At 30.2% G+C, this 17,325-nt stretch overlaps 2 protein-coding genes across 2 annotated transcripts in view; one reads left to right on the top strand and one right to left on the bottom strand.

Moving 5' to 3' along the window:
- Positions 1 to 1,792: 1,792 nt before the first annotated feature.
- Positions 1,793 to 11,384, bottom strand: LOC124540275. The gene is made up of 4 exons (XM_047117743.1): positions 11,286 to 11,384; positions 3,692 to 3,754; positions 2,894 to 3,067; positions 1,793 to 2,510 (listed from the first exon to the last, which is right to left on the bottom strand). Exons 1-4 carry the CDS (start codon positions 11,287 to 11,289, stop codon positions 2,410 to 2,412), a joined length of 342 nt encoding a protein of 113 aa, XP_046973699.1. The 5' UTR covers positions 11,290 to 11,384; the 3' UTR covers positions 1,793 to 2,409.
- A 750-nt stretch (positions 11,385 to 12,134) lies between these two features.
- The window catches only part of LOC124540015 (anillin-like), a 66,357-nt gene continuing 61,166 nt past the window's right edge, over positions 12,135 to 17,325 (top strand). The window contains exons 1-5 of the mRNA XM_047117414.1: positions 12,135 to 12,331; positions 12,422 to 12,902; positions 14,535 to 14,648; positions 15,603 to 15,778; positions 16,642 to 16,767. Of these exons, the coding sequence (XP_046973370.1) occupies positions 12,314 to 12,331; positions 12,422 to 12,902; positions 14,535 to 14,648; positions 15,603 to 15,778; positions 16,642 to 16,767 (915 nt within the window). The 5' untranslated portion in view covers positions 12,135 to 12,313. The remainder of the gene's footprint in view (positions 12,332 to 12,421; positions 12,903 to 14,534; positions 14,649 to 15,602; positions 15,779 to 16,641; positions 16,768 to 17,325) is intronic.

The following is a 17,325-nucleotide window of genomic DNA, read 5'->3' as shown; positions in this document are numbered from 1 at the left end:
ACGAGTTGTGCATTAACGTAACTAGATGGCGCTAGCTGTATTTTAAATCGCGCTATAGTTGTGTCGAGACGGTTAGTACAAGAAGCTACGTCAAACTGTGGTAGTCAAACATCGTGAGGAAATCTGTAATTTTTAATATCGTTTACCCACTCATGTGGCGACAACGGTTGTAATGAACTAAACAAACTGACTTTATTCAGTATACTCTGTGTGAGCTGTGAAATTGTGAATAGTCGACACAGATATTTAACTTTCTTATTCAGATATTATTTAATAATGTCAGTAATACATAGAATTGACGAAAATTGATTTGGCAATCAAAAGTGACTTTTTTTACTTAATATTAATAATCAATAGTTAATACAAATATTACCGGCTTAATAATTTTTATACATTTACTATAGTAATTTACAAAAGTAATTTATTAGGAGAATATTTTTTGTTGCGAAACTTTAATTAAGAACTACTTATAAATACAATAAATTTTACGTCTTGCTGTGTCTGTTTTAAATTATATTTTCACAGAAGCGATAGAACTTTATTGTAAAAAAAAATATAACTTTTTTTGTTAAAAAAAACCTAAATATCTTTAATTTTAAACTTCACATTATCGTCACTATACAAACTTCTCTTATCTTTGTTACATGTATAGTAACATAAACTGAAATAAAAATATGAGTTTTATTTAATATAATATTTTTCTGTTATGTCATAATAACTACGATAGTTTTTGTTAACACGCGGTGTCACACATCGCTGGCTGTAGCGATCTTGCCGAGCGCCGACTTGTTACTAATGGAAATAAGAAATATCGACTATACAAAGCAAGGGTGCTTACCCTTTGCGGGTGCTATATTTTTATTCAACCACAGATTAGGCTCGCACTACACATTCATAGCAATTAGTCGCGCAAATGTTTTTATAACATAGTACGGATTTTTACTTTGTAAATGAAAAATCTTTAACGTGCATGTAAACTTTGGGATTGAATCTTAAATTTGACAGGAACATGTTTATTAATAAAGTTATGTAGCATAGCCCTAAGTACGGTAACAATTGAAAAAAAAAGCTTCTAAAATTAATTGTTAATTAAATTGTCGAATCCAAACAAACATGTAGCTCTTATTATAATATCTCATCTCAACCGAACAAGAATCTCACAAAAATCGGCCAAGTGCGAGTTAGACTCGCCCAAGAAGGATTCTGTACCGATCTATAAAAGCAGCAAAAAAACACGTTTGTGTGGAAAATTTATTTTATCCTTTTTTAAAATATCAGCTAACTATCACGATTCATGAGTTACAGCCTGGTTACAAGCGGATGTTTTACCCTTTAGTTACGGAACCCTAAAAACAATCGAAAAACATCGTATATAAACAATTTTTATATACCTACTTGTTTTATGTTAAAAAAGTAATATTTTTAGGAAGTTGAGAAAGCCCAAATATGGGTGCAATTAGCCCGAAATGGTTATTTTGATTCCGGCAAGAAGTAATGTTGTACCAGTTTTATTCCCTTTTATTTTAAGGGATAGTTTTTCTGTCTTATTTCTCTATTTTCGTCTCTGAACTTATAATGTCGCAAGTAGTTATCACTTTTGTATTATATTTATTAGTTTTCTTTTTAAGTTGGTTTCACATTCCAGTGGGTCCTAGCATGGAAACTAATACCTACTACTGCTATGAAGATAGATTAATTATTTAAGGATATTCAAATTAATCATTTTAAAAGAATATTGTTTAATATATATTTATAATTTACACATGTAAAAATAAATGAGTAACGAAACAAGCAATTTATAAAATATTTATTGGTTTTAAATATACAAAAATACAAAATGAGTATCATAATATGTTTACTACGATCGAAATGTTTTAAGTAAAAAAATAATTTTGTATTGGATTTGATTCAATTAAGACAATCGAATACAAAAATAATTATATTTATTTTTACAATTAATCATAACTAAGGTTATTCAATTAATCGATTTCAGCTATATCGTTAAATTCCATATTCAAAATTTTGACAATGTAACGAAAAACCGCCATCTTGGACACTTATTATTTTTTACTATAAACCAATAAACAAATGATTTAATTTAATTATAAGTCATGGTAGTAATAGAGTTTTGTTTATTTGTTATAAACAATAAAATTTGACTAATATGCTCTATTAATCGTGGAAGAATTGATAATCTGAACGATAATATAAGTTATATGAAGTAATTAATCCTGCTTTTATGTATTCTAAATATTTAAGGTGTTTATGATTTAATTATGTTTTAAATTTCAATAGTCCTCGCGGTAAAATTCCTTAAATGTGTTCATACAAGCATAATAAAAGTATCAATTATAATTTCTAATAAAAATGAATTTGTCTTAAGTCTAAACGAATATGTAATTATTTATTTCAAGCACGCATGCATTTCATTCTTTTGGTAGATGGATCAAGTTTGCAGACTTCGAAAGGACTGCATTTCTGATTGTTGCAGTATACACCAGCACCACCGGCTAAAATAAACGAAAAATTATTATTTATTATTTAAGTGCAAGTAACCACCGATAGATGGCGTTGATTGGCGTTGCTTAAGTCATTTATATTTCTGAATCGCTGACTACACTTGGCTACACTTTTATTACTTAAATGTACATACATATTTTATATATTTTTCTGATGTTGATGGTGTTCTAGGTCGAAATCCAGTCTAATAAGACGATCTCTGATACTCAAGTGGGCACCTCTAGTCTAGCTTGTTTATTTTAAGAGGCCACTACTAATAGACTGATTTTGAAAGTAGAATAATGGACTTGGTGAAAAGCACTTCTTTTGTTTAATTTAGTGTTTATTTCTAACTTCAATGTATGGTTAAAATACAACTTAATAGCATGCTTACACTGAGAATACTTGTCCTTCCCATTGTTAGCACCACCGACAGCTGCAAGATCTACGCAGGATTTCGCGTTGCAGGAATTCGGGCAGCACACCTTACCATTGCCACAGTCATATGTCTGCGTACATTTCGGGCTGCAGCCGTAGATTTTAGATGGTAGGGGGCAGCTGCCTGTAGCTGAAATCGGAAACATAAAGAGAAACACGTTATTATTATTAGTGTTGTATAATACATTGGTCTAGAAACCGTTATAAAGGGGACTTTGAATCTAAACTAATTCTATAAACGTGAAAGTAGCCCGGTCTGTCTATATATCGCTCATTCACTCATTCACTACCAAACCACTGAACCGACTTCGATGAAATTTGGTGTGAAGCAAACTTGAACTTTAAGGCAAGACATAGGACATACTTTTTTGGCTCAAAAATGACAACCAATCCCTATAACGCGTGCGATAAAGAGTGATAACGAGTGATAAGAGACTTACATATTTACATATTTAGATATGTTTCCAATATATTATAATTATTCCTATATTAAAATTCGGACTGCTGAAAAAAGAGTTGACCAATAAAGCACAAATCATCTTAATCATCATGTTCCATGTTGTATACAAATATTCATGGGACATTTGAATCTATAATTTAATTGACATCTATATTTGTGAAAATAAATTACAAATTAAAAAAAAAACCCTTATTTTTCAATTTATTAGTCGGCCGCCTTGAGCAAAGTTACCATATTTCAACTGTAAAAATCAATAAGTACTACGAAAAAAAATTCTATTATTTTTCAATTTACCGGCCTCCGTGCTGCCTATGATGAAGATCACGGCGAAAATGGCCAGCGCTATTGTCGTTGAACCTGAAAATTAATAAAATATTAGTAGTAGTAGTAGTAGTAGTATTGGTAGTATACCAGACTACTAATATAACCAGATAAAATAACCGAAATAAATTTGTTCTTTCAAAACAAAATGTCCCTTCAAATATAACAAAAGTAAGCATTACAACGTCAATGATAATTTCCTTTTTTGGCGTCGGAAAAAAAATCCTAAATATTACGATACTAATAGTAGCCGTATATTTAAGAGATATGTTCAATATCGAAATGAATAATAAATTCGAGATGTTATTTTTTTCCTTAAAGTAATAACCAGTAGAAGTAATTATTTCCCAGCGCTGCTCCGATGTGTATATCTGCAATTGTAGGTTTCCTTAATGACCTCTGTGGTCAAGTTGTGTGTACACCGGTTATCATGGGTACACCACTCCGAGGTCCCGGGTTCGATTCCCGGACGAGTCGATGTAGACGAAGTTCATTAGTTTTCAACCGACTTCCAAAAGGAGGAGGTTATCAATTCGTCTGTATTTGATTTTTCAACCGACTTCCAAAAGGAGGAGGTTATCAATTCGTCTGTATTTTTTTTTTTTTTTTTTTTTTTTTTTTTTTTTATGTTTGTTACCTCATAACTTTTTACTGGGTGGACCGATTTTGATAATTTTTTTTTTGTTTGAAAGGTAGTGCTTCCCGTGGGGTCCCATTTTTTTTATTTTTTTTTCCGATGATGGTATCCATGTGAAAACGACATAAGTTTTAAATTTGCATTATGTATATGCGCGACAAATAGGTGAATAACTGAAAATCACGTTAACGAATTTTGATAATTCTTTTTTTATTATAAAATATATACTTCAAGGGTAATTTGGTGAAAGTTTGGTAAGGTTCTGAGCACAGGATCCATGACAAAGTAACGGAACGGAAGGGAACGGAACAATTCTGAGGAGCACGTTAGCGATACTCGGTCGAATCTTTTATTTATAGGTTATTTGGATATTTGAGTCACCTTCCGTAATGTGGTTATGTTTATGTAATTATCATAGTCGAATATTATAATCAACTAGCTACCCACCCCGGCTTCGCACGGGTGCAATACTGATACTAAATATACTACAGAATTTGTTTATATACGACATCACATCGCAAACTTCTAAAATTATCAGTGTTTCTTTACTATATTGTTCATGTATTACATACACAAACCTTCCCCTTGAATCACACTATCTTTTAAAAAAAACCGCATCAAAATCCGTTGCGTAGATTTAAAGATATAGGGACAGAGAAAGCGACTTTGTTTTATACTATGTAGTGATGGAACTCCTATACGGCTCGCAGTTAGGGTGCGATATGGGGCAGAATTTCTTACTATCTTTAATCAAATTTTGTGTATGTGATGTGATGTCATATGATGACGAAATATAGTTGGTCTTTTTCAAAGTTTTTTTGCTGAGTTCGATTACAGCTCTTTCGAGGGATCCTTGTAGTTTACGCCGCGTGATGTATTAAATCCGCATTTTCGAAAGTCTATTTTTGCTTTATTCGCAAGTTTCCTTTGAAATTGTCCTCGAAGTAGTTTCTGACTCATATAAACGGAACGCTTAATCTATCCATATTAAAAAAAATTAGTTAGTCAACATCAGCTTCACTTAAAATCAAAAAATAAATAAAATTTTAACAAAAAGAAAAACCGACTTCAAACAAAACACTATTTTAAAACAAATGAATATGCACGAAAAAGTAAAAAAAATAATTGCGTATTCAACGTATTTTTTAGAGTCTTCCTAAGTTAAATGAAATGAAAAATATTAGACTACTTAAAAGTCGATTAACGATTATATCATGTAGTTATAATTATTGTTATATTTGGAGTCGGTGTCAGCCAATAAAACCCTACAGTATATCTATCAAAAAACAATACGAGAATACTTACTTTAACAAATATGTTTTTTACAAATTACCTTTTACACAATAATATACTGGATCAATCAAGGGGCTCGTATCGCTTCTTTCTTTTGATTGTTGGGGCAAGGGCACCGTGGCTGACACCGGCTCCAAATATACCAATAACTATAACTACATGATATAATCGTTAATCGACTTTTAAGTAGTCTAATATTTTTCATTTCATTTAACTTAGGAAGACTCTAAAAAATACGTTGAATACGCAATTATTTTTTTTACTTTTTCGTGCATATTCATTTGTTTTAAAATAGTGTTTTGTTTGAAGTCGGTTTTTCTTTTTGTTAAAATTTTATTTTTTTTTTTTTTTTTTTTTTTTTTTTTTTTTTTTTTTTTTTTTTTTTTTATGTTTGTTACCTCATAACTTTTCACTGGGTGGACCGATTTTGATAATTTTTTTTTTGTTTGAAAGGTAGTGCTTCCCGTGGGGTCCCATTTTTTTTATTTTTTTTTCCGACGATGGTATCCATGTGAAAACGACATAAGTCTTAAATTTGCATTATGTATATGCGCGACAAATAGGTGAATAACTGAAAATCACGTTAACCAATTTTGATAATTCTTTTTTTATTATAAAATATATACTTCAAGGGTTATTTGGTGAAAGTTTGGTAAGGTTCTGAGCACAGGATCCATTACAAAGTAACGGAACGGAAGGGAACGGAACAATTCTGAGGAGCACGTTAGCGATACTCGGTCGAATCTTTTATTTATAGGTTATTTGGATATTTGAGTCACCTTCCGTAATGTGGTTATGTTTATGAAATTATCATAGTCGAATATTATAATCAACTATCTACCCACCCCGGCTTCGCACGGGTGCAATACTGATACTAAATATACTACAGAATTTGTTTATATACGACATCACATCGCAAACTTCTAAAATTATCAGTGTTTCTTTACTATATTGTTCATGTATTATATACAAAAACCTTCCCCTTGAATCACACTGTCTTTTAAAAAAAACCGCATCAAAATCCGCATCAAAGTCGATTAACGATTATATTATGTAGTTATAATTATTGTTATATTTGGAGTCGGTGTCAGCCAATAAAACCCTACAGTATATCTATCAAAAAAACAATACGAGAATACTTTAACAAATATGTTTTTTACAAATTACCTTTTACACAATAATATACTGGATCAATCAAGGGGCTCGTATCGCTTCTTTCTTTTGATTGTTGGGGCAAGGGCACCGTGGCTGACACCGGCTCCAAATATACCAATAACTATAACTACATGATATAATCGTTAATCGACTTTTAAGTAGTCTAATATTTTTCATTTCATTTAACTTAGGAAGACTCTAAAAAATATGTTGAATACGCAATTATTTTTATTACTTTTTCGTGCATATTCATTTGTTTTAAAATAGTGTTTTGTTTGAAGTCGGTTTTTCTTTTTGTTAAAATTTTATTTATCTGTGCTGTCTTGGGTTTGGGTGTTTGTGGTACCGTCGTTACTTCTGATTGTCCATAACACAAGTGCTTTAGCTACTTACATTGGGATCAGATTAATGAATGTGATGTTGTTCAATATTTAAAAAAAAAAAAACTCTCTTTTTTTAAACAAAGTGCGGGAAACCGCGGTTAAACCGAGGTTATGAGCTCTGGAGCTTGTAGACATATACACGCATTTTAGTTCATAAATATGTAAGTAAAGCGGTCAGAATAACAGGTAAAACAAGCTCTCATAATAATATAATTATAAAAATGAATTAGATAAAAATATTTCCGAAGTGCCAATTGAGCTTGCTTTCTAATTATCAACACGTAACTATATTTATACCCAAAAAAACGCCCCATTGACAAAGTTTAGCCATCACCAAATTAATATATTTAATATCTTGAGTAATAGCGTGTAATAATTGTTAGAGCTTTTGTCACTTGTTATTTTAAACACATAATACATTTCTGACTAATCCTTATTTTACTATACAATATCTATTATGTTCCTAACAAAGACATTAATGTCATATGATAATTGTATGTCTCTCACCTATATTTATATTTAAACTATAGCTAATTATAACTTCGATTGCAGGTCGCATTGGTCTAGTGGTTATGCATATAAGTATACCCAGAAATCCTGGATATATCCTAGTACAGTTCCATTAAAGGCCTCGTTGTTCTTGTGTTTACACTTCACATATAGCCATATACCCTGAAATCCTGGGTACATCCTAGTACAGGTCGAATTGATGAAAAAACTTTGATTTTCAAGCTCAGTAACGGCCTGAAGCCTGGAAAATGTTAGTGTATAAACTGCCGTGCCTCCGATAGCACGAAAGGCCATTGATTATGCGCCTGAACCCCTCTGACCGTATCTAATTTACCGTTCCATTGGATTATGAGAGGATTATTAAAGGTGAAGGTATAGAGAGAGACGTAACTGAATGGTTGCATTGGAACTAAGCCATTATGACGTCATATTAAAATATACAAATATATGTATATATATGTTAATGACCATTAATGTTCCCATTCTAAGTATTTCGGTTAAGTAGTTGTTTGCGTCGAAGAATATCGGTTAATTGCATAAATTGAATTATAAGTAAACAATATTAATTATTAATGACAGGGGGGAACCCCTAAGCAATAACGTTTATGAAATAAAATGAAAGGAGGTCAATTTGAATGACCCGAAATGACATAATCAAGATAACATAAGGTCAGAGATTATTATTGTGGCAGAATGCAGAAATACAATGTTGTTCATAGTATGTAGGTATGTGTATTAGTCATTTCTTTACGGCTTTTCCTTGATACAGTGGTTAGTTCATACAGCCGCAGAATGCAAATTTCTGATCTCGATTCTAGCACGTTTAAAAGTTATATGGTTTTTATTGTATTTAAATTGACACTAGTACGTAAGTTTGAAAAACGGTTTTATGTCACATATTTTCTTAAAAAATATATGATAAATGTTGTCTTAAAGTTGGTCCTTTGACAATAAGGAATTGGTGATTTCTAACAATTTTAATTTAGATATAGGTGATGTAAAAAAAAAAAAACAAAAATTCGTCTATGATACAATGTATTTTATTTTTTTTATCCATAAAATTATTAAGACCATTTCAAAGTTTAAGAGCTCGTACTTTATTGCCCTCTCTTACATTGCAATTGTTTCTCAATATTTGACCTAATAAGTGCCAAATATTTGGTTACACCTGCGTATTGTAAAAAATAATGTAACCCTGAGCAAACCAAGTGCATATAAAAACATTTTTGATGTGTACATAGATAAAAGAGCAAATAAATTAAATACGATTTCTCTATGCATATTGCCGTATTCGGACAATAATTTTAAAAACGTGACCACCTCGCCAAGTGAAGTCGCCGCTTGCCGCCACCATGAATGTAACGACACAGCTCGCAACTAGTTTTGATGAATCAGGTTTTTATCTATCTATCCATATCTATTGATTAATAACCTTCACTTCAAATTTTTCGGGAATGGCATCATGATGAATGATGACAAATATGTGTAATAATTCATCATCGATCTTGGGTAACTTCGTCTGATGTATTTTGGTAATTTTTTTTTTTATAACAGGACAGGCAATCAACTGGAACTATGCTCAAAAAATTAAAAAAAAAACAATACTTTTTTTATAATCTGATATTCCATACCACATGTACCTACACATGCGGCCAAAAACATCCTAAATCATTATCAAAATATTTTTTATTTAAGTAGGTTTATTAACTTTTGAGTCGTCATGTTAATTGAGTATAATTAAATTTAAACCTGTCTTTGGCTTAGAAACTAGATTCTAGATAAGCACCTGACGAAAAACTTAATCGTTACTCTTTTCCACCAATTTTATTGCCGACTATGTTATTTAAATACAGTATGAAAGTTAAAGAATCAATTTAAAAGTATCTATTTTTTTTATATTTCTACAATTAATTATAAATAATTCAAAGAACAATATTTAATTTTTTTTCACTAGATGCTCTTCCCGACTTCGAAAGTGTTAAACTTAAAAAAAAAGTTATTATTGTAGACTGGCAACAAAAAAATAAAGTGTTACCTCAATATCAACTACTAAATAATATTAAAAAAACACAATAATAACAGTATTAAATTATTCTTATTATAAAGCACACATCATGAGTTCTTAGACCGCAATGATCACTTGTACTTATAGAGTTACAAAACAAAAGGAAATTGTGTTCTCCGGTAATGAACTTGGATTACAATTGACTCTTATAATATGTCATGACGCAATACCTAAATAGGATTAAGGGAATTACATGACTAAGGTAACATTTATACATTCCGAATTACTTTACTTGGTGGTAGGTCTCTGTGCATACTCATTTAAGGATACTAGCGCCAGTAATCTATATTAATATTATATATAAATGTGAAAGTAACTCAGTCTGTCTGTATGTCGTTCTTTCACGACCAAACCGCTTAACCGAATTTGATGAAATTTGATATGAAGCAAACTTGAACTCCATGAAACAACATAGGCTACTTTTTTGCCTGACATATGACAACCAATATTATAAAATACGAGTGCGGGCGACTATTAGTATTTACTAATTTTGTTGAGTAAAAGTACACTTAGTACATTACACCGTAGCTATCAAGGTGGTGGGTTGATGATGTAAGGAATGATTATTATTTTAGTGGCAATGTCTACATACCATTAAATGGTCCACTAAACATCTACCTACCTAATATAAATTAAAAAAAAAAACAACTATTTTAAATATACCGAGTGTTGCAATTAATAAAATTATTAATTTGTATGTGATTCTTCACAATTGAGAAAGTTTATCAATAAATCATTTTTATATTACCTTTTTACTTCTTATAATAGGTACGCGATCGTTGATTTCCTAATATGTAAATTATGTAATATTGTGTTCTATTTATTATGTAATCTTTTTTTTTTTAATAACAAATGTGATATAAATTGTTAGTAAAAGGCATGGCTGTACTATTTCTTTCCTTTTTACTCGTCAAAATCGCCAAGCGGTGTAATAACCGCTAAGACCAGTTTTCTAATTAGCCAGTCAGATTCTAGTTCTGTATACATCATATTTTTTTAAAGCAAATATTAGGCAATGCCAAAAAACTTAAGTGATGTTATGTCATTAAATAATAAATAAAAAAAATATTAAAATAGTAAATCTTATGACAATGTTAAATTAAAAAATATATATAAATATCTAGTGAAATATATGAATTACTAATTTACTTCATGTTTTAAATCCATTTTATAATTATTATGTTATGAATGATTATTTATTATAATAATTCTTCAAAATCGATCTAATTGAGAAAATATACGCGAAAATAATTAAGATTAATAAAATATCCAAGAATAAGCTTAATGATATTAAATGAGTGTCTTATTTATCAAGTAAACAAATTAAAAAAAATCTTACTTATATTTAGGTATTAATATTATCATATTTGAATATATACAATAGGTACTTGTTAAAATAAAAAAAAACAGTAAATTGTCTAAGATATACGTATAGGCAACGAAATCCTTTTTTTTTAATTGAAAGCTCGTAATTGACATTTCAAGCATAGTTTTATAAAAAAACCTTTATACAAATACACTCACCCATTGTTTAATTTTCCTTAGAGGTTTTTATTCACAACTGCTCTGTATGAATGTCCTTGCAATACTGGTTCTGATGAGCCATGAGGCAACGTTTTGCGCTCTTTATACCTATATCACTATAATTAGGTCCCTTATATTTTGTATTCGCTAAGACTGTGTGTCCTAAGTCTTGACTTATATGAGTCAGTTAAAATTATAAATAAAATAAACCACGATGCTGGCCTATTTTGAAAATAAGATGAAAATAAAATCGGAATTCTTTCTCATGTTGATACGAAATTAAACTAAACTCAAATATTTTTTTATTATGCATAATAAAATATAGAGACGAAATCTTATGTCTCTAAAATCATCAAATGATAAGAATTATTAACTAAATTTTCTAATAAAATAATATTATAATCCATAAGTTGATAAAACGCCTGATTTAACGTAAGAGCAATACTGTTTCATTTTGTATTGCTCGTTATGAAATAATTGTAGTTACGTGTGAAATTGAATTAAGTGGAAAATTGGTGACAAATAACTATCAAAAAGCATGTGAATAAAGTCACAAAAATAGATCACTTTTTGTTTTCAAATTAAATATTTACAACATTCTCAAACATATATTTTTAATACGATATAGAGTAAATTAATACATTACTTACTAGTTACTAAATTTTTAAATTTAATTCATAAAAGTATGTAAGATTAAAAAAAAAATAAAGCAATAATGTAATTTCAATGACAAACGTTTGTATTATTTTGTTACATATAGACTTTCAGTGTCTATGATACAGTTAAGTTACGCTCTGCTCCCTCCCGCATATCTTCTATCCATAGAGTATCGAGTTAATTCAAAAATTTCGGTTTGTTGATAATGTCAAACTTTCAGTTTCAACGGATGAATTTGTGTTGGAATTTGTCTTATTAAATAACTTTGTGATTTTTATTTAGTATTGTTCTGAGATTATTAATATTACAGTGGAGTTATGGTTTATGAGTGATATTGTGTATTTCATTTTAAACGCATTTAATATAAAAATATGGATCCTTTCACTCAGGTAGGTTTGGATCAAGTTTCCTTAACCGTCGTCGCAACTTGAAATTTTATATAAATGATAACTGATAAAGTTATTAACTATCCATTACAGCGTATGTTAGAGAGAGCGCGTGCGAGGCAAGAAAAAATCGACCAGAAACTGGCTAATTCGGGACAATCTGTTCCAAAACGGAAACCGTTGACAGAAAACATTATTAAAAATCAGGCGTCACCAATTAAATCACCGATAAAAAACACAAGGGATTCAAATTCGTCGCCGAAAAAGTCCTTAAAGGAACCAAATAATTACGATGCGCCTGTAATAAAGAAAGTAATACAAAAATCTGATCAAACATTAGTAGCGACGCCACAAAGGGCTCGCAATGATATCGTGGTCACTAAAAAAGAGTTCAAGAGTCCCAAACGAAGCAGTCTCAATCGTCGGAATTCGGATGTGTCGGTGGAAATAAACATTTCTCATAGGAACGACATTCAAATTGAAGTACAAGTTGAGGAGAGAGATGCCCCAATCAGCATTGTTTATGATACAACAGCTGAAAGAGGGAATAATGTTGTCATTCAAGAAATAGAAGGTAAGGCTTCATTACACTTACTAGCAAAACTAAAGCTGAGCTTTAACAGCAAAGTTTAAAGTAATTTTGATCATTGCGTAGAGTGTATTGTAACAATAACTTTCAATCATTTTCAAGTGAAACCAAGATAAAGAAAATACATGTATGGCTTGTACATGTATTTTCTTTATTTATCCACTTCAATTGTTTTATATATGTGTACCTTAATTTATGAAATGTGAAAATATATTTGTTTTGACTTTGATTTGGCAAAGTTATGTAGATTCACTTTTCTTCATACTTAATTGAATTTTAAAGTATTAATTTCTGATAAATGAGATTTATTGCATATGCCATGTATTTTGTATAATATTAACATGGAATCTTTAGTTTTCCCCATGTACAAAGTAACTAAAATTACTAAGTAGCTAGGTCAAAATTTTATTTTGTCATTCTTATAAAAAAAATGTTTTTTTGTTTTTTAATGATGGTATATAAATCTTTTATGAACAAAAATAATAAACCTCCCTAAATCATTGGAAGTAAATGATTTGTTTTGAATATTTGCATCCCTTTAAATGTTGTAAGTAGAAGAACCAGACGGTGTCTTTGCACTACAGAAGTAAATAAAAATCTTATTCCACATGGACAAAGTTGGGGCAGATAGCTAGTTGTCCTATAAAAATGTTAATTTATTTTGATTAAATTCAAAACATTGATTCCTAGTGGAAACCATTGTTGTAGGACTTTAACCATAAGTCATCCTACACAATACATTCCTACTAATATTAAAAATGCAAAAGTAATTGTCTGTTACCTCTTCAAATTGAAATTGTTAGCTATTTACTTGATATTCAGTATGTTGATAGTTTGAGAAGAAAATAGGCATCATTCTTTAGTATTTCAGGAGTCCAATATTATAAATTTCTTGCAGGTCAACTAGTGTTAACATATGTATAACGTATATATACACTAGTCTCTTAATCTCTTAACTCTAACATCACCTTACTGTTCACATTTCGAAATATTTTTTGCAATATAAACAATACTTTCTGTATATTCATCTATATATCACTCTTAAATACTAAATATAATGATTGGAACTCCACAATATTTTTAATATTTAATTCAATAGAAAAAAGTATTTATTAAAATTACATTCAATTAAATTTTACAGTATACTTTTTGTGATTTAATTTGTTTATTGTATTGTATTGTTTGTTTTAATGATAACTATTTACCTATGTAAACATGTTAAAGAATGGGTAATTATACCAAAAATTACCTATTTAAAAATTAATCTGTCTATGCATAAACAAAAGGTCAACAACATTAATGTTTTTCCTGTCCAACCATTTTGCATATTAGTCACATATAGATAGCATTCTTGGGAAGCATTAACAAATGTTGTTTATTCAATTAACATAAATAATAACTTACAAGACCCTTGACAATCACTTCCTTTCTGTGGTCACCAAAGACAATATCAAGTTCTTTAAAAAAGTTTATATATATTTTTTGTAAGTTCAACTATAATACTCATAGTATTTTATTTGTCTTGTGCGTAAATGAAAACTTTAAATAATAGCTTGAATTGTTTTAAGTGTTCATGTATATTGGAGCTATTTTAAGGAGTTAATTGTAACGTTGCAGATGATACAACAATAGAGAAGAAAGCTATCGAGATGGCAGATGATAAGACAGAGAAGACGGTACTACGTCACAATTTCAAATCTAGACTGGACCGACTCGGCAATTTGTATTCCGGTAAGTTTCTCTTTTTGTTCTTTATAATAATAAGTATAAATTCTTGCAAAAGAACGTCTTTCACAGATTCTTTTGTCGTTTCGAAACTAGTGATAGTTTTTCTTTCAGCAATCAGTTACAAATTTCTAAGCTTCAATATTGATTAAATTAATTTGAAAGTGTGAGTACTTAATTCTCTTTAGAAATATAAACTGTAGTGATAAATTAAATATTGTGTTGTAATTAAATGTACATTGTGCATAAGTATATGTATGCATCAAAAGGAAACAGTTGAACAGAAAGTATTAATAGTCAGTGATAAACATGAAATACAATATTTTAAAATGCAATGAATGCTTAATATAATTTAGAAGGCTCTTTGTTTTTAATGCAGTAAAGTAAAAATATAATAAGGAGAATATTTATACAAGAATTGTGGATGTATTGTGTCATACAAAATACAATACAACTTGCATTGACCTTATTAATATTCTATTTTTAATCATTTTTATTTAAGCAGTTCAGCATTGTAGAGTATTGTATTTTTTTTTAATTCTTTGAAGTTCACTGTGATGTCACAATGAACTTTTAAAGCTTCCTCTGTAGATAGTGTTATTAGATAACACTGTTAGGATGCTGTATATGATGACTTCAATTATTAAGAGCGTATACTAGTAAAAAGAATGTATTATTATTATAAATGCGAACTCTTTGCCTATCCTTTACACCTTGTGGCTAAAACACTGAAAAAAATTTAATGAAATTTGGTATGACACAATCTTAAACCTCAAGGAATGTGAGAAAGATGTAGGCTACTTTTCTATACCTAATAGTTGCACCCTTGATAAAATCCTCTGAATAATTAGGGGGCGACAACTAGTAATTAATATTTATATCAATCATTTTCGAAAGTTATCTCAATATCATTGCATTACAATTAAAATTAATTATTACATCATGGTATTTTATTTTCAGATAAGCCTGATTTATCTTCACCGATTCATCGAACTGAGCAGGAGTTCACATTGGCAACCCCACCTCCAGTCGGAGAGGCTCCTAAACCGAAAGGTGGTGGAAAGAAGTATGGTAGACTTGCAGCTCTCGCTGATCAGATCAATAACTGGGAGGATGATCTGACACATCATACTCATGTGAGTTTAATTTGTATTAATTGCTAGCGACCCTCCCCCCCCCCCCGTCTTCGCGCGGGTGCAATGCTGGTACTAAATGTACTGCAAAATTTGTGTAATTACCATATCACGTTAGAAACTTCTGAAATGATCACTGTTTCTCTTGTCCATGTTTTAAATACAAACCTCAACCTTATACCTTTCTCTCGAATCACTCTATCTATTTGGAAAATCTTATCAAAATCCGTTGTGTAATTTTAAAGGTCTAATCATAAATAGAGTCAGTGTAGTGTAGTCAGAGTAGGCCACTTTGTTTTATACTATGTATGAGATGATCACATTGATAAATAAACTTATGTAACTTTATCTTATATGTAATTGGGAAGTGAACGGGTTAATGGGGCAACTATAGTAAGTAAACACTTACTATGAGTTGCCCCAGTTGCAGACATTTTTTAACCATCAGTTTATATTCAAAATCAAAACAAGCAATTCAGATGCATGTGTACAGTTTCGTTTGTTTATGGTATCGGTTGGCGGACGAGCATATGGGCCACCTGATGGAAAGTGGTCACCATCCCTCATAGACAATGAAGCTGTAAGAAATATTAAGTATTCCTTACATCGTCAATGTGTCACCAACCTTGGGAGCTAAGATGTTATGTCCCTTGTACATGTTACACTGGCTCATTCACCCTTCAAATCGGAACACAACAATACTGACTACTGTTATTTGGCGGTAGAATTACTGATGAGTGGGTGGTACCTACCCAGACGGGCTTGCACAAAGCCCTACCACCAAGTATATATACAGTAAACAATAAAGTCTTTTTTTTTAAGTATTTATGAGACAGGTTTTTACGCTTTTAATTACTTTGCAGCAGTCGACAGAAACCAAGAAGACCCAACCAACCAAAGACGAGAAATTAGACGTGTCCACACTCGATGTCTCGATTCACTCCTTTAAAGATATCAACAAAGTTTTACAGACTGCTACAAAAACTAACAAGGTAATTAACTTTATACAAGTTTATGTTTCCATTTTTCCAAAAAGTAGATGCCATCCAGTGGCTGATTTACAAATTTGCCGCTTGAAGTGATATTTCTTTTCTGTAAATTTTCATATGAAACTATCTATTGTATCTAATTCTAAATCAATTTAAGGCATACAAGAGATAAATTTTTGACATCAAATACTAAAGATTATTTATTTGTTCATCTAAGTAATGTCAATCAACAGTACAACAAAACGGATTCAACTAAAATATCATGATTGTAGATTTAATAGTGTGTCTAATATTGAACCCTGAGGTACACCTCATTAATATCTTTAAACCTCCATGCTTAATAAATTAATTCTAATCTAATCTACTGTATTAATGAACAATAAATAATATTTTTAATTGCTCATAGCTGCTTATGATCCATATAGAATACATTTATCGAAATTTATATAGGTTTAAGTGGGTTTTAATGTTATGATATAGCATATCAAAAGGCTCCTTAAAGTTTATGTTCAGTAGTTCTCTTGTTGTTTCGATATTCCCAAATAGGCTTTTAATTTAATA

This window comes from Vanessa cardui, chromosome 24 (genome assembly GCF_905220365.1).
Source record: "Vanessa cardui chromosome 24, ilVanCard2.1, whole genome shotgun sequence".
Lineage (NCBI taxonomy): Eukaryota > Metazoa > Arthropoda > Insecta > Lepidoptera > Nymphalidae > Vanessa > Vanessa cardui.
This window is presented reverse-complemented; position numbering and strand designations above follow the sequence as displayed.

Excerpts from the sequence above, each read along its gene's own strand:
- LOC124540275 (XM_047117743.1), bottom strand. Across the intron at positions 3,068-3,691 it reads CATAGGCAGCACGGAGGCCG|CTACAGGCAGCTGCCCCCTA; the intron begins GTAAATTGAAAA and ends TTCCGATTTCAG. Across the intron at positions 2,511-2,893 it reads GAAGGACAAGTATTCTCAGT|CCGGTGGTGCTGGTGTATAC; the intron begins GTAAGCATGCTA and ends CGTTTATTTTAG.